The sequence below is a fragment of the Phocoena phocoena genome, chromosome 21 (assembly GCF_963924675.1).
Source record: "Phocoena phocoena chromosome 21, mPhoPho1.1, whole genome shotgun sequence".
Taxonomy (NCBI): Eukaryota; Metazoa; Chordata; class Mammalia; order Artiodactyla; family Phocoenidae; genus Phocoena; species Phocoena phocoena.
In genome coordinates, this window is record NC_089239.1 from 26,812,185 (window position 1) to 26,835,742 (window position 23,558).

At 39.3% G+C, this 23,558-nt stretch overlaps 1 protein-coding gene across 1 annotated transcript in view; it reads right to left on the bottom strand.

The window, feature by feature from the left end:
• The window catches only part of CSMD1 (CUB and Sushi multiple domains 1), a 1,433,388-nt gene that overhangs the window by 97,091 nt on the left and 1,312,739 nt on the right, over positions 1-23,558 (bottom strand). Inside the window, exons 47-49 of the mRNA XM_065899861.1 lie at positions 17,683-17,871; positions 14,883-15,029; positions 9,829-10,017 (exon numbers count right to left, since the gene is read on the bottom strand). Of these exons, the coding sequence (XP_065755933.1) occupies positions 9,829-10,017; positions 14,883-15,029; positions 17,683-17,871 (525 nt within the window). The remainder of the gene's footprint in view (positions 1-9,828; positions 10,018-14,882; positions 15,030-17,682; positions 17,872-23,558) is intronic.

Consider the following 23,558-nt stretch of genomic DNA (forward strand, 5'->3'; position numbering starts at 1 on the left):
GGAAACATTTGATAGTGAATCCCTCAGATCCCTCATGCCACCATCAAGAGAAATTAGGTGGTTCTGGGCCAAAAGTGGGGGGACTTGGAGGGCGATGCTGGCTGTGCCTGGTGCCCCAGTGCCTCCTCAAAGAGCCACACCAGGTTCCAGGCTCAGGAGAATCAGCACCGAGCACTGGAGTCAGAGAAGCATCCACACCAGGAGGAGGTGGGCTCAGATGAAGTCACTGAGAAATCGCTCACCTGCAAACAACATTATCACCTTTATCAGTAGAACACCTAGCATTCCTTGGTCAAATACACAATTCCTGCCATTGTGACAAGTTCTTTTACTTGTATGACCTCATTTAATCTCAAAAATACCCCAATAAGTAAATGAAATTATTATTTTTTATTACTACTATGATGGTTAATATTACTTGTCAGCTTTACTGGGCTAAAGGGTGCCTAGGAGCTGGTAAAACATTATTCCTGGGGTGTGTCTGTGAGGATGTATGCAGACTAGATTAGCATTTGCTTCTCAGAGGAGTGAAGAGCACCCGCCCCCATTCGGGTGGGTGTCATCCAATCCTGAGGCCTCAGTGCAACCAGAAGGCAGAGGAAGGCGGAATTCCCTCCCTCTGCTTGAGCTGGGACGCCCAGCTTGTCCCACTCTTACATCGGGGCTCCCGGCACTTTCCCTGCTGCCCCTCCCACTGGATTCCCTGGTACTTGGACTGGATCACACCACTGGCTGCCTGGGCCTCCAGCGTGCAGACTGCAGGTCACTGGGCTTCTCTGCTCCGTCAGCAGCAGTAGGGGACCTGGGCTTCTCTGCTCCGTCACCATGGGGACCAGCTCCTACAGTAAGCCTCCCCTTCTGCACATCTGCGCACACCCTACCGTTGCTGCTTCTCTAGAGAACCCTGACTGATATGACAACTAAGGAAAATGAGCATTAGGATGTCCTGCAAATTGACCCGATTCTTATTACTAGTAAACAGCTGTGTCGGAGGGCATCTCTCAGGGTATCTGATGCCAAAGCAGGTATCTCAGCTACTGTCCTGTACTGTCGCCAAGGTGCCATCTGCTCTATTTCAGTGTATTCATATCTCTTTTATTTTCAATGTCCAATCACCGGCAATAAATAAATAGATGGATAAATAAATAGGTCAGAATACATTTTCAAAGTGTAAATCTGAAAATATAAAGGCCATGTTGAATTTGAGAATTAATGATATTTCTGGAGCCTTTTTTTGTTTGTGTTTTATTTCCCTTGTCTTCTCTGATTTCCCAAACACTAAGCAACATCTCACGTGATGCTCAGCCAGCATCCAATACACCATTAACACTGGGCTGAAGGCTGAGTTAGAAAATCATAATAAGAGAGGTGGTAAAGGGCTGGAATCACCTCTAGGTCTGTGGGACTTAACAGGTCACACTGTTTTTATTTGTTTCATGGGGACAGTGTGAAGTCAGACACTTTAGAAAGAGCATTTACTAGCACAAGAAATATCCACCCATTTGTCTTGAGGGATAAAGGTGAACACTTCTAAAAACGAGGGCAGACAGAGGGAAGCAATGGCTTGTATGTACAGACATTAACTCAAACAGATGGGCAACTTAAAAACACAGGCAGTTCTGAAATGGAAAATGAAGAAAAACAGGATTTGGCTGAGAAGCATCTTTAGCTGCTCTAAACCTCTTGAAAATATTTAGTGCATCGTAGCCCAAGGAAGGAAAAAAACCCAAAAAACACTTAATCATTTGAAGCAAACAGAAGAGCTCTGGAAAGGAAGGGACCCAGTACGTGGGCAGACAAATGACTAAAGACAAAGAGAGGCTCTGACTTGGCAAATGCTGCCGCTTGACCGTTTCCTTAGGGGCAAATCCATTGCTTCCGCAAGGCTGTAGGAAGCAGCTGACGCCCACCCCTCTGCTTTGGAGAGTCACAGGAAGGCACAGGTGTGAACGTTTAAAAAGAAAAGGGCCACTTCTTAGGAACAAAGAAATAAAACAAAGTTCCATTCAATAAAAAGCAAGACCCTGGGGACAGAAGCTGAAGGAAAGCAGTGATGCCTGTGTGTGTTACATGCCAGCTCTGACCCAGTTACCTCTGGTCACTGCCCCACAGAGATCACCATCCTGTGGGGATGGGACCCTAATGCACCTTCAGTCTGGTGTCATGAGAACTCGCCAGAGGATGAGAACCCTTTGTTTATGGCGGGTTTTCATGGGATCTGGAATCCTGGGGCATATTTCATCTAACTTGGTAGGTGGGACGACGGGACAGGATCCTGCTCTGGAAACTCATCAAATCATTGCACATGCTGCTCTGATCAGGGACAGTTCCCTTAACCTGTTTCAGCCTTAGCTTCGCCGCCTGCAAAATACGGACAGTAAAGACCCTTGGAAACGGTTACCAGTGCTCAGCTCAAGTTATGGGACAGTGCGCACAGCATCAATCCACCGGCGTCCGACTTTCACGAGTGGAACAGCGGAGCCGCAGAGGAGAGCAAGGTGCCTGGTGGAGTGTGGACCATTAAATATGTTTTTAACGAAATGAACTCTGTGGGGCTAATAAATTCTCAAAACTGCTGACCTGAAATTTTGGCTGCATTTTACTAAAAAAAAAAAAAAATAAAGAACACAGAAAATAGACAAGCAATAAACATGTGATGCAACTATGAAAGGTTGTTAAGAATGATGATGGAACTAAGGAAACTAGGCAATTTCACTGTAATAAATAATGTAAATATTTTGTGACTTCCGTTTTCCCCTGTATATGTCCAGAAAGAAAATCTCATGACCTTCTGTCACTAATTTCTCCATTTTTTCACAATTTGCAAAATGTCTTGCCCCGAGATCCAGACACTGCTGCTGGAGTTGATTCGGTTCTTGCTGCTGAGGTGGAGAGGAGAAGGGTAGGGATTTCATGGGGCAGAGAAGGGATCACATGCGCTGGTCCATTTGGGCTGCCACAGCAGAGACCGCATACCTGGCGCTTGAACAACAGAAATGTGTGATCACACAGTTCTGGGGGCCAGCAGTTGGAGATCAAGGTGTCAGCAGGATTAGTTCCTTCTGAGGGGCTTGAGGAAGACTGCTCCTTCCTCCTTGGTGTATAGATGGCTGTCTTCAACCTGTGTCTTCACAAGGTCTGCCCTCTGAGTCCCAATTTCCCTCTCTTATCACGACAGCAGTCATGTTGGAGTGGGGCCCACCCTAATGACCTCATTTTCACTTGGTCACCTCTGTAAAGACCCTTTATCCAAATACAGTCACATTTTGAGGTCCTGGGGATTAGACGCCAACATATCTCTTTTGAGGGGGGCACAATTCAGCCCTGACACCTGTAGCAGTCAGACACGCCTGAGGTGCGCTCTGCCTGGTGTCACACACCTAATCACAGGGCTCTCCAGGCTGTATGCCTTGTGCACAGGGCTGTTCTTCTGGAGGCTATTCCTTTAGTGTGGTTACTACTGTATTTGAAAGTTGAAAATGACATCACCACTGGCCTAATTTCAAGCTGTGTTTCTTCCCGATAATACCATTTATGTTAGAAGCCTTACTGAGGAAGCGATTGATGAGAGAGTGGAGCCATACGCACTTATTCATAAGTTCACATCGATGCCAAGTATGGTCCAGGCACTGTGCAAAATGCTGGGATTCACATTTAGACAAAATCCCTCTCTTTAAGAATGGGGATCGTTAACATGTGTTCCTTAGACACGTGCGCCAAGTTTACCTAGGATGCTTGTACGATTGCAGATTCCAGCTCCTTGGGACCCGCTGAGTCAGATTTGGGGGGCACCTGGAAGTTAGGGATCTATACGCCAGATGGTTCTTGTGAACTTTGAAGAACCACTGGTCCAGGAGAAGCAATCTACAGACACACAGGACAAAAGGCAGTGGCGAGGTCACAGCACGCACAAGAGGGTGCTCAGGATCCGGGGTAGGGGCACCTCAGTCCCCCAGAGACAGAGAAGCTCGGGGACTTGATGAGGAGCAATTAAAAGGCGGTCGGCAATCCACAGACAGACAAAGCACTCCGATGTCGCATTTCGAGTATTGTGAGAAATCAGAGACACCTATTCCCAGCTCAGTTACTTAAATATTATTGATGTTAGCTAGACATTTGTAAAATCTCTGCTTGAAAGCACGTCAACAAGTACTTCCTGAAGACACTCACTGATGAAATTATGTTTCTATCCTGTAAGGTTCCTTTTTTAGGGGCGCCTGTTAGTACCTGGCTCCAGCGTAAAGATTTCATGTCAACTGTTTCATTTAACCCTTCAAACATGCCAGGTGGGGGAGTATTCTTATCCCTGCTCACAGAAGAAGCTAAACCTCAGTGAATTGTGTTGCCTGTCCAGGGTCATGGTGCCAGTAAATACTGGGAATGGGAGGGATCTTTGCCTAAATTGGGAGATTCTGACTGTGAAATGCCCAAGATCTAATCACTCAACTCAAATCCCATAAGAAGATCATGAGCAAATGGAATAAACCTCAGTTTACAATATACGTAGTGGGATTTGGCAAATTTTTGGCTTTATGAACTATGTGGATTCATAACCTAATATATTAGAATATAGTTGACATAATGACTATAACCTGTATTCTCACATGTATATATATACATATTCACATACATACATATTTTCATATATATCATAACATGTGATTTGTTTTGCTTTTAAAATGATTTTAAAAACATTATTTTTAAATTTCTAAAAACACTGCTCTATTATCATGTCACATAGAAGCTTGAACATTTCATAGAAGCAAATAAATACGTATAAAAAATCAAGACAAAAGTCATAACTTCTTATGCATTTTATGCCCATAGGTAAAAATTTTTAAGATTTACAAAATAACTCAAGTTTTATACCAGAACACCAAACATATCCTCTGAACTTTTGATAATGTTGCTATTTTTTTAAGTTAAAAAAAGAACAATTTTCTTCCGAAAGATGCCCTTTCAGTGGATAGAAATAATGTTCACAGAGGGAATACTCACGGTATAGTAGAAATAATGTAGATTTTGGAATCTGAAGGACATGGGTTCAAATCCCACCCCTGGTGTTTAGTCGTGTGTTTCTTGAGTAACGTCGCCTCTGAGCACCAGTGTCCACAGGATTAAAGAGATAAGAGGACTCATCCCCAGCTCAGTCCTGGGCTCACGGCAGACCTACATGCACCTCCCCGCCCAGCCACCCATCTCCTGCCCTATCCATACCCTTTACACTAGCAAATATTAGCACATATCAGCAGAGTGCAGGCGTCTATATCTTTCCATCTTAAAGTTCAGACTTTACGAACAGAGGCTTAACCATGTCATTTGTGAGAATGATGGTTTTCCCTATGCTTCATTGCCTGTAAAACGTAAGCAAAGCATAAACAACACACAAGATCAAGTATAAGCCAGAGCTCCGACTCACGAAGTGCTCTGAAAATCACGGCTCTGAGATAAAGAGCTACATGGGAACTGCTCTCTCTGTGACACAGGAAACTTGAAAGGCAAGCCCTGTAAGGTACCACTTTAACTGGATCTTTGAGATAATACAGAAAATTTCAATTCTAATTTTGGCTTCCCTCCAAGATGAATAAGATTAGTGTATTGATAAGGGAAACAGCTGCTGGGCAGAGTTTCTTGGTTGAAGGCAGGAAATGAAGCCTAAAGGGCAAAAGATATGCCTGGTTTATCGAGGAGGATAAAAGCCAGGTTTTCTGAGAGAAGTCATTTCAAACGTCAAGGAAAGGGAGAAAAGCTGAAGTTCTCTGAAACGATGCAACACATCTGGCCTGCTGTGTGTCCTTCCTCACAGGTGATGGGCAGTGAAGGGTCCTGTTTGCTGCTGAGTCCTGCCCGGGACTGTCTGAGCGCTTGAACCCTCTCAACAATTCTCAGAGCTTGGCATCAAAGATCCTGTTTTACATGGCAGGAACCAGGTTTAGGGAGATTAGCACGCCCTGCCCATCACATGACTATTTTTCTCTCAAATTCTGTGCTTCTAAGATGTCACCAGCAGAAAGTCAGTGAAAATGAGAAAACAAAGCAGATTAGGGCACAAGATAAGCCATCTTCAATGGAAAAAACCAAAAAGTCAGAACTTCAATGGAAAAAAAAAAAATCAGAACTTCCCTGGTGGTGCAATGGTTAAGAATCTGCCTGCCAATGCAGGGGACACAGGTTTGATCCCTGGTCCGGGGAGATCCCACATGCCGCGGAGCAACTAAGCCCGTGCGCCACAACTACTGAGCCTGCACTCTAGAGCCCGCGAGCCACAACTACTGAAGCCCGCGCTCCTAGAGCCCGTCCTCCGCAACAAGAGAAGCCACCACACACTGCAACGAAGACCCAGTGCAGCCAAAAATAAATAAACAAATAAATAAGAAAAAGAAAAAAAAAATCATTCTCAAATACCTGTCATTAATTTACACTTCTTTTTTTTTCATTCAAACACTGCCCTGACACATGTTCTGCTAGGGCCTAGGGCAGCACATTCGTGGTCACATGACCAGCACTGGGGGCCCCAAAGGGCCTGACCCCACCCCTCAGCTTTCCACCTCACTCATTTACTAAAAGGCAAGTGTCGCATTTTTAGTAAACATTTCAAAGTATTATTTTGCACAATTTAAAAAAAAAAAATAAACTAACATCCTAGTGCAGTTAGAAAATGTGTAAGTTGTTTCTGTTCCTCTGTCAGCGTAAAAGGAATGCTGTTCCAATCACTGAGAAATACTATACCCACTCCAGAAGGATAACTGAAATATTAAATAGTATATTGTAATATTAAATATATAAAATGTATAAATATATTAAATAAATATTAAATAGTAGGCTCCCAGTGCCACAAAGGGCTATTTGTCCATTTATTTATTTGTTTGTTTCCAGTTTTCAAGTCCCCTATCTTCAAATAAAATAATTAAAATAACTATAAGATCAAACCTTTGATTCTGGTAAGAGTCTCAAATTATTGCACCATTACTCTTGCATCAGTAATTAGATGGGTTGCAGGATTTATAGTTGCTGTTGACCCAATGTGATCTTCTCTCAAAGGGTGTCAGATGCTACTTGTTTTCTGGTGGAGCTATTTAGTTTGAAATTTATTGCAGCAGATAATTTTTTAATTATAATTTTTTTCATTTGATTTGCTCCTTATGGAACCTACGAAGTCAAACCTCCTCTCATGAAAAACAAATAAGGATGCACTCGGTATCCTGAACTAACTTAAACTACTGCCTCCTTACTGATACTTTTAGAAACTGTATCTTCTCTGAGCACAGGTAATGGAAGGCCGCACCTCAACACTGATTTCGTTAGCCTGCTTTTTCTCACTTGTCCTAATTTCACTGAGTGGTGCCTCAATATTCCCAGCAATCAAAACCAGAAAACTATTTGTCATTCTGTATTTTTCTCTCTTCCTGACCCTTTACATTCCATCACAAGGGCCTGCTGATTCTGTTTTCTAAATATTTTCAACACCTGTTTTCTTTGAAACCTATTTTCACTGTATTTATCAAGGTCTTCATCATGGCTCCAATGCATATTTCTAAAATTTCTAAGCACCCCTGTAATTTAGACAGGATTCTGTCCAATCATCTACCACACTACTAAAAGATATTTCCAAAATGCAGATGTGACTGTGTCTTTTTTTGCCTTTTAATAGACTGTAGTCAACCACAGGAGAGAGAGTAAAAGCTATGTAAACTGAGTTGAGGTCTTCCACAATGGCCCCTACTTGCTGCTCCAACCGCATTTCCATCGGTGCTACCCCGATGCTATTTTACACAAAATGCTATTTTACACAAATTGGAAAGAACTAAGAGAAGACTAAAGAAACTCTTCCACAGTAAATGAATTTAAACACCTAAAATATAGATTACTTAGAACTGGTGTCTGCAAAATTTTGTTTTAAGTAGAATTTCTTTTGGCCAGACACATTTTGATTCAAACGCTGAAGAGAAAGGCAGAAGGTCTGGATTCTAGACCAACATTTTTATGATTATTAATAAGTCACTTAACTTTTATGTGCCTCACTTTAAAATACATAAAAATAAGCAAATTAAACTAGATTATTTTTAAGGGCCCTCCAGGTTTTACAGGTCATAGTTTATGAAACAACAACAACAACAAAAAACCAAGATCATATTGACTCCCCAGTTATCAGAATGGTTAACAGAAAGTGCAGAAGACTGTGGACTTATAGTGGGAAGATGATGCTTCTGAAATATTTTATAATTTGAGAACACAATCACATCGGGCATTTATATTACAATTTCCCACCTAGAACGTGGTGTGTGATTCTAACATTCCACGTCCCTGATGGCATTGCTTTGGGGTTACGTGCAACACAGAGAAGAGATACAGTGACCACGTTCACTCAAATCCTTCAGCTGAAACTGCAAAGATTCCAGAAGGATCTGGTTTTTAGAGCTCTCTTTCTATTTCTGAGTCATTTAATTCAGCATCAAATAGTTCTGCTGAGCGAGAAAATGGGGAAAGGAGAGGGAAGTGCAAACTTATCAACAAGACACATCCCAGGCATTCTCTGGTTCCTTTTCTACCATGCAGCGGAAGAGCAAGCCATCCCTCCATCGAGTCAACAATGTTCAGAACTCCTCACGTGTCAGGGAGATAAACTAACGTCTGCCTGGACTGTCATTTCTCATGTGTCTGTCTTGTCACATGACAGTCTCTTTCCAGGATCTTCTTGGGCTTCTACCCTGAGAGCAGATTCCATTTAGGGCCCTGTCTAGGGACTCAACCTCTAGAGGCCAAGATTTGGGAACTCTTGCCAATCCTGGGTTCAGCCATTTTCCTTGTTCAGTCCACAATGCCAAGGACATGCAGCCCACGGGGCTGCTCTCTGAGCAATGGATTCTATGTCATAGGCAGAGAGTAACAGAACATTTAAAGAAAATGAGAAGCATTTCTTCTTTTGAAAGAAAAAGTACTCTTCTTAAAAAAACCATCAATCCTAATGAAACAAGCCAATTAGATCTTGATGTTTACCTTACATTAAAGAAGAATATCTGGAGGTACAACATAAATGATACAGGCTGGTGTCTGATTAGCTTCTTGCAGTTAAAGACACATACAATAATTGTGATAAATATCTATTATTGTCTCATAGAGCAATACCAGAAAATCTAATATCTAATGAAAAAAGAGAAACAAGGAAACCAATATGAGGTTTCATTCATAAATTGCAATTAACTTTCAAAGACCAATACATTTCATTATGCATAAAAATCTCGATAAGAGAAAACTGAAAATTTCATGACTTCAAAGCCTTCAATTAAAATTAAAATGCCTTATTTGAAAATTTGATTTTTTTATGCATATGAAAGATAAAATGAAAAAAAGCATGAAATATTGAAACCGACTTTAACAAGTCCTCTATTTAAGTGACCTAATGAAAATGAAATATGCAGTGTGTGGCTCAAAGTATGAGTTTTTAATCTAAGAAAAGGGAAAATGAGCTTTAGTAATTGATTTTCTTCTAATTAATACAACTGTCAAGAAAAATTATTTTGAATCTGAGTTGGATAACACATTTTTAAGTTTCAAAATGAAATATAAGTATTAGAATAATTCTACCCAGCATCTGGTGAGTGTTCAACCATTCTACGAATTCAGGCTATAAAGCTAAATCAAGCTGAGTGCAAATGTCAGAAGTGTTTGCACAGTCAGCAGAAAGTTTAATTTGTACTTTTATGAACTCACATTCATTTTTTCCTTACCTTTTAACCATAATCACAGCTCTTGTACATTTCAGAGTGTGATTAAAATAAGAAAAATAAATTGAACTCAAGTTTGGGGATGAAAACACACATTTCTTACCCTGGCAGAGTGGAGCGAGGGAATCCCACTGATACATGCCAACTGGATTCCGTCTACAGGTTGCATTGCTATGGCCAATCATCCGATATCCAGGCTTGCAAAAATAATGCACTTTACTTCCAACTTCTCCTGCAGTCCTATTTAAAACACCACCATTCTTCAGGGTGTGGGTCAAGCTGCAGTAAGGTGCTATGGGCACACAAACACACATACACAAAACCAATAAATAAATGTTGCATTTCCCCTGATAAGAGATACAAATGAAATATCTCTATTGTTAAAATAGTGGGAGATCAGCATCAACATGGAAACTTGTACTCAAAGCATCCTCAGACACAGAAGTGCTGGTGAGGGTGTGGGGCAACAGGGACTCTCATCATGGCGGGTGGGGATGCAGGATGGCGCAGCCACTTCGGAGGACACTTTGGCAACTTCTTGCAAAACTAAACACACTCTTATCATATGACCCAGCAATCACACTCCTTTGTGTTTACCCAAAGGAGTTGAAAACTTATGTCCACACAGACACTTGCACACAGATATTCATAGCAGCATTATTCAGAGTTGCCAAAACTCAGAAGCAACCAAGACGCCTGTCAGTAGGTGAATAAATAAACAAACTGTGGTCCATCCAACGTTTCTTTTTATTCAACGCTAGAAAGAAATGATCTATCAACCCATGAAGAGACATGGAAGAACCTTCAATGTATGTGATTGAGTGAAAGAAGCCAACCTGAAAAGGCTACAGACTGTTGATTCCAATTTTACGACATTCTGGGAAAGGTAAAACTCTGGAGACAGTGAAAAGATCAGTGGTTTCCAGAGGCTGGTGGGGGAAAGATAGAGGAGCACAGAGGATTTTTCAGCAATGAAACTACTCTGCGTGAATCCATGATGGTGGATACATGTCATTTTACATTTGTCCAAACCCACAGAACATCAAGAGTGAACCCCAACGTGAACTACGGACTTTGGGTGGTAACGACATGTCAGTGTAGGTTCATTAACAAATGTGCCATCTGGTGAGGATGCTGAAAATGGAGACGGCTGTGCATGTGGGAAGCCAAGGAGTAAAGTGAAAATCTCTGTAACTTCCTCTCAATTTGACTGTGATCTGAAACTTCTAAAAAAAAAAAAATCTAAAAAATAAATTAATTAAAAATCCAGAAAACTCTAGAGCCAAAGGTCAAGTTTCTTAAGTTTGAAGTTTAGATTATCTGCGACTGTTAATCAATGTGATGATGGAATTCTGACCAAAAAAAAAAGAGAAAAAAGTATCATTAAAATGGAGAAAATAGAAGGATATAACATTTTGCAAACAAGGCCATTAATTTTTTTCCTTGTTGTTGTTAAATGGTCTTGAGAATTGTATGATGACATAGACAGTTAAGCCTTTTTTTTTTTTTTTTTTCGGTATGCGGGCCTCTCACTGTTGTGGCCTCTCCCGTTGAGAAGCACAGGCTCTGGACGTGCAGGCTCAGCGGCCATGGTTCACGGGCCCAGCCGCTCCGCGGCATGTGGGATCTTCCCGGACCGGGGCACGAACCTGTGTCCCCTGCATTGGCCAGGGAAGCCCCAAGCCTCTTTTTAACATACGGGATTTGAATACAATCTTTGAAGAAAATGCACTCCTTCATGTCAATGAAAATCTTACAATAGCTTTAATCATCACATTTGTAGGGAGACTTTTTAAAATTAGAGACAGTCATTTGTGAAAATCACAGTCTTACCTACGCAGAACGTAACATTTCAATGGCTAAAAAGCTCTGCATCTTATTTACACATTTAGAGAAAGAAACTCATTTTATTTCTACAAGACAAGTTTCACGGCAGCGTAAAATCATATGAACTCCCTTCAGATGAGTAAAACAATAAAATAAAGAAAGCTGTGAAGCCCTGGAGATCCAGGGTTCCTTTTGCAAGAAGAGGTTTCAAATGTACCCCTTCCCTGTGGGCGTCCCAAATAGAAAGCGCACACACAGGTCTGAACGTTTAATGTTGAACCTTCCCTCAGACATAAATTCAGCAGAAACCTTCTGAAGCCTTCACACCATTGCACTGCCCAGAAGCGACGTCTGTGTGTCTGGCCTCGGTTGTCAACCATGTTCCTGTGAGAAGCATCCTCAGAGAACAGTCTCAGCTGGATGAGGTACCATTTCATTTTTTTAATGGACTCATTTTTATTAAGTTAAAATCCACTAACTCTTATACGAAACTCTTGTCCCACTGGCATACCATTTTCCATGTTCAACTGTTGGAGATTAAATGTTGTAAGTTTTGAATGAACCAAAATATTTAGTTTAGGGAAGGTATGAGTATAACCAGGCACCCCAGCTACCAACTACCCAGAATTATTGTGCCAGTAAATTAAAATAATAATAATAATGATGATGATGAAAAGCAGGAAGGCCAAGCCAACTGTAGACCCTGCTCCAAGTTCAGAGATGAGATAAAGTCTGAAAGCTCCTGAAGGGGCAGTGGGACCACACGGTGCTTAGGGTGTCACCTGTGAGCTTTGTCACGGTTCAGTCTGTTAAGAGAGGATGCAGGATGACTGTCTAACTCTCTGGGGTCCAATAATTATTTTCTTTCCTATTGACTGTGTTTCTTCTATCACCAGGCTGTCAGGATATCCCTTCCTTCCTAACTCATCTAGAACAAGATACAGAGGGGCCCAGAGCGGGGAGACACGGCACAGCAAAGCAAAGGGGAAGATTAGAACACGGGCTCCCACCTGTTCGACTCCTGGCTATGTTAAGAATTAAGAGGACCAGGGCCCAATCCTTACATTCTGCTCATGGTGCTTTGGAAAGGCAGGCGAAGGAGGGAGACACTCAAGTAGGAATCATGATGGAAGACAGCGGGCAGAGTTGGCCATCCTGGGGTTTCTGGGTGGATGTCAGCCAGTCTGTAGTTCTGACTCTCCCATTACTGAAGCTTATTTCACTTACTCTCATTTATTTCATTTAAGGGCCATTTTTTGCGCAACACTCAGCAGTTTATTGAATTGACTTGAACCTCAATGGTCAAGCACTTGCTTTTTGTTGTTGTTTTGTTGGTTAATCATGTAGATCAATTATATTGCTCTTACGCATGTAAGGCAAACAAAGGTTTGTGATACAACACATGCTTATATTATGGGCCGCAGCTCCCTTGCCCACAATATTACAGTTCAGGGATCTTCACTGAATCACTGCTCTGAAATTACTGGTGATGAACTGCTAGCAGAGGTCACTGACTCATCAAATTTTAAGTGAAAATCTGTTCAAAGATCTATCTGTATCTATACCTACAGAGAGATAAATAGATAGGTCCATTCACAGAACAACAGTTTATAGCCTTCTCCAAAATTCTCCTTTTTCCTACTTTCCCAACACTGTTTAACAAAGAGAATCTTCTTGTTCTATAAGGAATGAAAATATCCCTTGAAAGACAGAATTCAAGGTATAATCACATCGCCAGGCTACTAAGTAATTTGCCACAGATAAAACAAGATAAATTATGTTCACCATTATTTCCCCTGCACTGTCCATTTTTGCTCATTGGAAATAAATTCAAACAGTTCTACAGGTCTGAGTATTTAGTTTTCGGAACAAGGAATCTGATGAACACAAATCCAATCACTGCCCTAATGCTCTCAATACCCATTCGAATGAAGCGATTTCAACTGTGAGCTCTTTGTTGGTAAGCTTTTTGAATGGCTACTTTGAGCAAAGGCGGGAAAACAAAAGTCTGAGCATATTTTATTAAACATTATAGAGGAAGCATGAGTGAATTTCATGGCTCCTGTCCTTACATCAAGAGCTATTTCAAAACCCTGATGCTTTTTACCATTTCATGACGTCTACCAATCAGAGAGAGCTAAAATATTCTTAAAACTATTAAGACCTTTTGCTGTTCCTCCTTCAGGATGTTCCCATCACTGAGGATGTACTACAGACATTGGAATAAGCAACCTCTGGGAGGTACACTGGTCAATGAAATGCACAGAGTGGGCATCTCCCTTGGGAAATATATCTCAATTGTTAGCACGGATACTGTTGAGTGAGACACTGAGAAAAGGTTAGATATTTTTCTTAGTTTTTAAAATATCTGAGGAATTTAAATTGTCTGTCTACTGCTTTTGTAGGGCAGTATAAACACTACGTGTCGGGCTGGTCACATTGACAAACATACCCAGGATCTAATCTCTCATAAATGTATTAACTGATTTAGTTAATATAAAAAACTACTGACAGAAAGTGATTGAAATATATGGGGAAGGAACAAAATAATTTAAATGTTGACAAGGAAATATATACGTAAACATATTTATTTTGTATATGTTTATATGTGTGTGTGTATATATCTATATATCATGTCTGCATAAAGATAAAGAGACATACGAATTATAACCAATAAAAAGATATACTGTTAATAGTAAGATGTTATTATTACTTATACAATTAAATGCAGGGACTTCCCTGGTGGTCCAATGGTTAAGAATTCACCTAGCAGTGCAGGAGACATGGGTTTGATCCCTAGTCGGGGAAGTAAGATCCAAGATCGCACATGCCGCGGGACAACTAAGCCCGTGCGCCGCAACTAGAGAAGCCTGCGAGCCACAAGGAAGATCCCTGAGTGCCGCAACTAAGACCCAACGCAGCCAAATAAATAAATAAATTTAAATTTAAATTAAAAAAAATTAAATGCAATATGATTATCTCCTCCTGGTTGTCTCCTTAGCCTTTAAACATATTTTAAAACTAATTTATATTATATTACTTTACTTTAGGGGGGAATATCTTTGCTTTCTGTGGCATGCAATTCAATAGTTTATGATTTTAGCAACAAAAAGTTTTAATAGTAATCAACAGATAGTTTATTTTCCCTAATGTAGTTTAGAGATATCACTCAGAGTAATTTCCCATCATATTATTTCTACTGAAGTTAATTATTCATCTTCAGAAATTAGGTTTATACTATAAATCTTTATATATTGTAATTTTTTAATTTAATGCAGATCCTTTGTATTAAAAATACTTTTATATTAAACCTTAACCTCACTTACTAACCTGAATAACGAATCTTGAATCCTTTTTTACTGGTTGCATGATCAGTGGACCAGCGGAGATATAACTGATTACTCCTGCTTGTAAAATTTGACTGTTCAGTATGGTTTCCACTCAAGACCACTAACAGAGGACTTTGACCAGAAGAGCCTAAATGAAACAGAAAAAACAAAAAAGTTATGATATGAATTAGCACCTACAAAATGCAGACTACCTTTAGCTTTTGATTAAATTGGAGTCTAGCTATACGATATACAGCTATTTATTTCCAAAGGAGACAAAGAATTCCAAATAAATAAAGCAGCAGATACATTCCCTGCTAAAAAATAATAATAAAAGAAACAATAGCCAACCAAAATAACTTCAGACATATATGCTACTAATACATAATACTTAAACCGAATAAAAAGTTACCTATAAAACAGCAGTAGTTTAAAAAATGAAAGTAGTTTTTACTATTATTAGTATTTACAACATTGAATGGATACAGGGAATAGAAGTTTTCATGCAATACTAGTGAAAGTATAAGTTAGTATAATCACTTTGGAGAGCAATTTGGTAATATCCAATACAATTGAAGGTTTTAATTATATATTTTATAAACGCCAACATATGAGCACAAGTGTTATTTATACAGCAAAATGTTTATTCCAGCTTTTTTATGGCAAAATTTAGATCCTAAGTTGTGGTTTGGGGTTTTAAAAAGGTATTAAAAAATATTTTCAAAGAAATTCTACACAGCATTTAAAATTAATGAACTAGATAAACATGTATCAGTGTAGGTAATTTTTAAAGTAGCATATTGACAAGTGAAATCTGTTTACAGATAAATATAATATGATAGCAATTGTGTAAACATTCAAAAGTGTGCAATATACAAATTGTATGTGAGTGTGTATGTGTGTGTGAGTGTGTATGTGTAGTCTCTGTTACCAAGATGGAAGCTAGCAAGTTCCTCACAAGTGAAGGCCACCATCTTTCTTCTGACACCTTTTTCTCAATCGAGTTCTCTAGTGATTAAAGTCCTATTTTGTTTTTAAATTGAGGAATAAGCACTACTGGAGCCATAGAGAGCAATAAACTCTTGGGTTATTAAAGCTTAAAATCAACATATTCAACTTTTTCCTTTTCTGGTCAACTCGAGAGCTATAAAAGAGCCACTGTCTTTCAAAAAACAAAACAAAACAGATGCAATGAACATGACGTTTACTTCAACAAAAATGCCAACGCTTGAAAAATTGTTCATATAAAATTCTGACCTTTCATTTTATAGAGAACTCTTTGACAGTGAAACACACCTAGTCATAGATCTCTGGTAATTTTGACAGCAACTGCTTTGATATTATCTCTATTATCTATTTTGCTTATGGTTTATAATGGGCTTGATCTGTCTATATTTTGGGAAGATCACATTGTAAATGCTTCAGGCATAAATTATTGATAATGATTTTGCTCCTGAAATAAGAAGACGCAGAAGCACTGCCTGCTAAATTTCAATTCAACCAAGGTGAAACAAAGGAACAGGCATACATTTAGAGTGATTATGTCAATACATATAACTATATACTGCATGTATAGGAATATGTAAGCATACACACACACACACACACACACACACACACACACACACAGCCCCTGAGGTTAACTGCTTGTCTGTACTTTTTTATGACACCTAATTGGCCTTAAGATAGTTTCCCAGATTCCTCATTGACAAAAGAAGCCCATTTTTATACGTGGCTAATGCGTTACTTCTTCCCACCCTAAAGACTAAGAGGAGAGTCTTCAGTAGCATGTGTCCATTTTAACACACCCTTAAAAACCCTCGGAAAATGAAAACATTACCCTTCAGTCCTCTGTTCCTATGTATATAAGTATGAGTTTAATTTCCAGTTTAGCAGCTCATCTTTGGAAATACATAAATTGATTCGAGTGTCTATCCATAGAAGCAACTTGACTATTATGATTCGTCAAGTCACTAAGAGGCATATACACACGAAGAATCAATTACAGTAATCTTTTTCACTGAACTGATTGTTATTTATCTGAACTCAATGACAAATCCATCAGAACATGTAAAAACCCTGTTATTATGTACAGCCGTAATTGTATCATGGTCTGATATTCTGGGCTATGATAATGCTTCTGTACAAAGAAAAATTATTAACATCAGTTCCATTTCAAATTGACAATTCAACGACATAGTATGTTTAAGCATAGCATTGTTATATTAAAAGTTCATTAGAATTGTACAAAAATGCATGACTCATGTTGAAAACAGTATTAGCATTTGTTCAGTAAACTATTTTACTAATCTAAAAAAACTGTACATTAAAGACTCCTATAGCATTTATCACCCAGAAATCTCTGTGAGCCATTACTTTCATATATTTCTAGTAAAATAATCATTTAGACTGATTAAAGTACTTAGAGCCCTCTTAAATTTCCTAAGATATCTTCTAGATCAATATAATCTTAGAAGAAGGGAAAGGAAGATCTTTTGAAATCATCTACTTCAAAGCCCCACATTAAAGAATGGTTAAAGTTAATTCAGTACATTTTCAGGGTGTGTCACCAGCATCCTAATGGTTTAAAAGTTGCAACATCAGGAACGGCATGGAAATGTTTCTTACCGCTTGATCTCTGAGACCACGCAAGCCCAAGAATAATTCATTTTCTGTCTGGGGGAGACGTAATTTACTTCAAGAAAATATTCAAGTTCTTGCATTACAGAAACATTATAGTGGCATCCTTAATACATTATGCATAGGTCACTGGTATGTGAACAAAGTTTAAAGAGACTTACCATCAAATACTTCCAGTGCATCAAACTGCTTTTCACTTTGGAAAATGTCCACGAAGATCGTGATGTTGTAGTTTGGCTCCACTCTGATGCTCCACGAGCACGTCTGGGAGTTAAAATAGTTGCCTGGATACCCTGGACTAAGGATGACCCCAGAAGATTCTGTCCGGACTTCACTGGCTGGGCATTGTGCTAAGGAACAACGCACCAGTAAAAGTTTTCCTTAACAAAATGAATCCAACTTCAATAGGATAGTTTCTAACCCTGGATATACAAGCTCATGAAAGAAAAAAACAACAACAACAAAGCAATCCTACTGAGATGTGACCAAATTTAATACAGGACACAAACAGAAGAGGAGAGCAACATTTTAACATCACCCTATAATTTAAAACATAATTATGTATAATATATATATGTTGATATACAGATGAGATAGAAGAGATTGGTAGATGATTGATAGATAGCCATAGATGGATAGATAAATCCTATTTAACTCTAAGGAGACCAAGAGTCAAAGAGATGAAGTCTGTCAACCTGATCCTAGGGCAGCCAAGCTGAGGTAGCTGCCAACTTGAGAAGCACTGAACCTGGCAGTTTTCTTTACCTGGAGAAGGTGGAGAAGGCATGGTCTGGCTCCTGCTGACCTGCCCTTGGTGAGGGAAGGAGGGACCCCTGACATAGGGACAGTTCATACCATACGTGCCTTTCACTCCTCACCCACAGTCCACAGACCATCCATTCAGTCTCTGACTGAATTGCCCACACGCCTCACTTAACTCAGGGCAGGTGCCTTGTGGACTCAACCGCAGGATCCCAAGTTTTCAACTAAAGTGTAAGACCTCACCTTTTCAATGTAATATTACAAAAACATTGCAAAATTATACATGATGCTAATAAAATTATATTTATTTCTGCCTTTGGTTATACTTTTAATTATATTTAGAACAGTAAATTTTAAACATTTGATGTGACTGCTTGGGACTGAGATAAGAGATGAGTTATATGGGACACCTGAGTTTCTACTCTGTAAAGTGGGAGTGATTTCTAATGGGTTAATTTATCGTGAATAAATTGTTAAGATAATATGGACACCTTGACACAATTTTCCCTCTCACTTTTTTTCATTATTCAACTACTCCAAGTTAATCACAATAAAACTAATCTGTGTAGGTATGAACGCAGAAGAAAATCACCAAAGTCTCTTAGTCATTTCTCTCACTGCTAATTTAAGTTTCCTACAGAAACAGTTTTTGAATAGAATTATTAAGAGAAAATTATTTCTCTTATTGGTGATGGTTCAACAATAAACAAAGACGTACCAAAACTATTTACAAAATGTTTAAAAAGTTAAATGATCTGCTTTTCCTCAATGGAAAAGAGCTTCTATCAATGGAAGTGTGTCTTATTTGTTGTGTTATCTCCTTTTAATTAATGAAATGTGTATTATTTATGAATACATTTCAAAACCCAAACAGATGAGAAAGCTTGTATGTTTTGATTCAAGTAATGGTTAAAAAGAGTATTTTCCCCCCTTTTTTTCATTTAACTTAGTATTCCAATTGAGACGTATCTTAAAATTTAGAAAATGTTTAGGGATAAAATCACCGAAGATGAAACATTTCATAGAACCCTTTTAATAAATGTGTATTTTAGGTAGATTTTAAAGTATACTTACAGTGTTAATTAATGGCAAGTAATATAAAAAATAATTTAAACCAAAACACACAGACCAAACAACTTAGTTTAAAGAGTATCTTCTTCTGTGTTGATGGTAAGATCACTCTGTAAAATATATTACGGCCTTTTAGAAATGAACGTGTTGATGTTAATAAAATAAAATAAGTTAGAGTTTTTTCTGTCTGCATGTGTGCAGGGCCTGGGGTTTTAGGATCTCCTGGGACTTGTTTTGAATTTACAATAAGAGCCAGAGGTTGGCTGTAACTAGACAGCAATAAAGCTCCTCCTCAGGGTTATAATCAGATCAAAAACATGCAAATGTTTTCCTTAAATCTAAAGCGCTATGTGGGCAGACAGTGTTACAACATCTGACCACATGCCTGCCTGTTCCTGACGTGAAGATGCTACAGAGCACATGTCAGTGTGTGTTAATACACGGGAGAAGTAGTTAACCTGCATCTCTGTCCTGCGATTTCATCACCACAACCATAGCTATTAGACAACACTGGGACAGCAGACCACCTGGAAACAGGAAACCATCCACCTGCTGAAATGCACCTGGAGAGCTGAGAGCACAACCCAGGGTGTGATTAGAGCTCAGACGCAGATTCTTAAACACAGCTATTCTGATTCCCTGTTTCTGTTTTTTAGAGAAGATAAAATGAAAACATCAGTGAGATTATTTGCTTCTTTTTATGACCCTTCACAGTATTTCTTTCAGACACACATACTGTTTTGAAGATGCACTGAGTCTGTCTCCAGGTGAGCGAAGTGTCTCCACTCCTGTGTTTCTCACGCCCCCTCCCACGTGCCCATCCCTTCCCTTCCTCTGGAAACTGTTGCTAGGAGCAACCCCCATTGACAGCGAGAAGGTTTCAGAGACCGCAGGCTCCCCTAAGCTGAGCCCTCCGTGCTAAAAACACCCTGTTTCCCACAGGGGCTATCGGAGACTTCCCACCCCCGGGAAGCATCTGCATCAGGGTCCTGGCAAAGACACCTCTGAAGGAACGTGCCGCTGAGACATCGGCTTGAGCTTTGCGTCCCCTCCCTCTGCGCAGTTACTCCTTTAGCTTACTTTTGGAGAAAAATCCAGTGTGAGCCTTAAAACCGAAAGCAGCTTGCAGGGCTTCAGCAAAAGTAATGGACTCAAACATTAGGATTGATAAATAAGATTAACACTTAAGAGCATGTCTAGGTATGAAAGAATTGTGATACGGAGAACTCTGTCACCTGGAGGCCTGGAGACGTGTTACTGTCACACTTATGCTTCCCAAGGAATGGCCACTCTTTGAAGGTCACTGATGGTCTTTAGTGTTCGTTGATAATGCATGTTTCCAATTTTTAAAACTAATAACCATTGATGGATTTCCATTGTTTATGGGATGAAGCCACCTGACACTGAAGACCTTTTACAATCTGGCGTCCTTTAGGTTTCCAGCCCACTTAATGCCATTCCCTCAAACACACCCTAACAGCAAGCTGCTGGGGGTCACCCCCTCTTTCCTGGATGCCCTATGTCCTTTCACACTTCCAAACCTTTCTTACTGCTTCTCTTCACTTTTTGAAATGCTTCTCTCTTCTTTTTAACTTGAGAAGAGTCACTTTCGTGATAGCCTTCTATGCTAAAATATACTTGGCCTCTGTCCCAGGTTCTGGCACGGAGCTCCCCAAACCCTTGGAATTTCCTGAGGGTTGGGAGTGTCTTTGAATTGAGTTAAACTGTGGGGCACTTAGCTGGTGTCTAAAGAAAATGAGAGAATTGCTTGGTGGTGTTGAAAAACATTCCAGAGCCTCGTTCATTTTTTTTTTTTCTAAATGAAGGTAAGTATCCCACAAGGTAATATTTATCTGTAAAAAGTGTGAACTTTCAGAACAATTTATTCCCATTGTTCCCAAGGAACAATCAACCACCCTAAAGTGGTGATAATTTTCAAAGCAGAACTTCTAAAAATGTGGTTATGACATTTGAAGAAGTAGGACTCATAACTAGTACAATTTTTCATCAAGAATGTATTGGGGAATTGGCCCCCACTTGAGCCCAATCAGATAATAGAAAAGTACTGGAAGAAAAATGACAATTAAGTGCTTAAGTGTTTAAGTATTTGATAGATGACATCCGAGTCCCTATTTCCTTTCTTACATAATGAGGTGTTTAGGGAATGACAGCTAAGATAACTCAGTTCATTCTAAACAAATTTACTCCTGAACTGAAACAGAAGAGAACTAGGTCATCCTACGTAGTAATTCCTGTCAGTTCAGTAGGGCCTGGGGACCTCTGGGCTGAGTACAGGGAGCCTGTCTTGTTAGCTAGACACCCTGCAAACGTGTGAGCGCGGAAGTAATTTAGAGAATGCTGCCCCTGCTGTGTTGATCTACTCTGTTCTGGATTGTCATGAATCAATTTCATTTCAGTGAAAACCAGGTTAATCTTGGGGAGAGACAAGAGAACAGAGGCATGTTCCCTATTTTTAAAGTAGCATATGTTAAATAAACATTTATACCTTTCTTCATTAATCAGCTAAGACCACGCTTGCTGAAAGTCACCTATTCTGAGAAATTTAAGGCTGTGTTTGGTGGAATTAAAATCTGCCTTCAACATGTGAAGATTTACCTCAGTTAATTTTTATATAAAATGGCAAAAGATGAAACTTTTATACCCACCCCCTCCACCACCTTGAGAAAAGAATCCTCTGGAGATCACCGTCGCTGAGGTAACATGGTCCTGACACACTGGTTTTCCCAGGAAAAAAATGACATCAGTGTCCTGACTTAGTGCCCCATGCGACCTCCTGCTTCTAACAGAGGCAGCTAGAGGCAGGGTTTCAGCGGCACCGCAACCACAAGGGTCCCGCAAGTGTTTAAAGCAAGAGGCAAAGGGCGGGGTGCCCCCTCCTGCGGAGTTTCCCACGCCCACTGGCTCGCATGTGGGTACAATTCCAAAGTACATTTTTCTCAGAAACAACCTAAGTCACTTTGGTTATTTAATAATAATTCATTCCAGATTTTCTTCAGGTGTTGAAAATCGTTTCCCTCTATAAGAGTGACTGAAATTCTGCCTCATTAGTAATGAAAATGCACAGTTACCAGATATTCTGGAAGAATCAATTCATGGGCCTGAGCATTTGCAAAATCAATACTATTGCAATGCAAAGAAAATTGCCTTTTATAGGGTGGATAATTAACATTATAAATCGCTTAGAATTCATTTAATATTCACTTCATCTTTACACCAATCCCATAAATGATGCAGATAAATGATCTTCATTACACACGATGCTCAGAAGATTAGTAACCAAGGTCACTTGATAATCAAATCTAGACTCTGGGTCTTTTCTTCCTAAGTGTTGGCCCTTTTAAACGTTTCACTATCCCTAATGAATGATAATATTCAAATTCCCTGAAAGGGGAGCGTTCCATTCTTTAAAGGAAATAAACGTGACTGTGATTTTGAAGTTACAAAATAAAACCTATCTTGGAAAGCTCTTTGACAGGCAACCAGTCATACTTCTGACTTATATTGAGACATTTTAGCTTATTTACATCTCTTCCAAATCTTTTTTCTTCCAATAGTGCTTAAAAGTGGTGCCTTTAAGTAATGTCTTTTAAATGATCTAATGATATTCAAATCAATTGAAACAATAGATTCAACCTCATATTTTGTTCTGCTATTGTACATTATCCGTTATTGCATATGGTCTATACAATTTAAAGCTGTAAAAATATGAAATGTGTGCGTTTATTGTATGCAACATATGTGCATTTCAATGTCTATACATTCTACAGAAAAAAAATAGTAAACACTAATTTTATGCATGCTGAAGAATTCAGAGGGAAGTGTAGTGATGCCTGCAATTTGCCTTGAATGTATCAAAAATATAGATAGATTAATGGATGGATAGACAGATAAGAGAAATGTGACAAAGGATATGTAGTAAACATTAATGGTGGAACATAGGCAATGGGTATTATTTTTAAATTATTTCAACTTTGCCATATGTATGAAAATTTTCCTGACAAACTGTTGGGAAACAGCAAGACTTCTTATTTGATGTAGGTTTGATTTATTTTGTGGAGCTACCTAAAAGCAAGGGTAAGATATTTCTGTTAGCCGGTGATTTTAATTGCAATGGAATCATAACACAGACGGAGACAAATCCAGATGCATACAAAGAAATTCAGACACATGCAAGGAAGTCCAG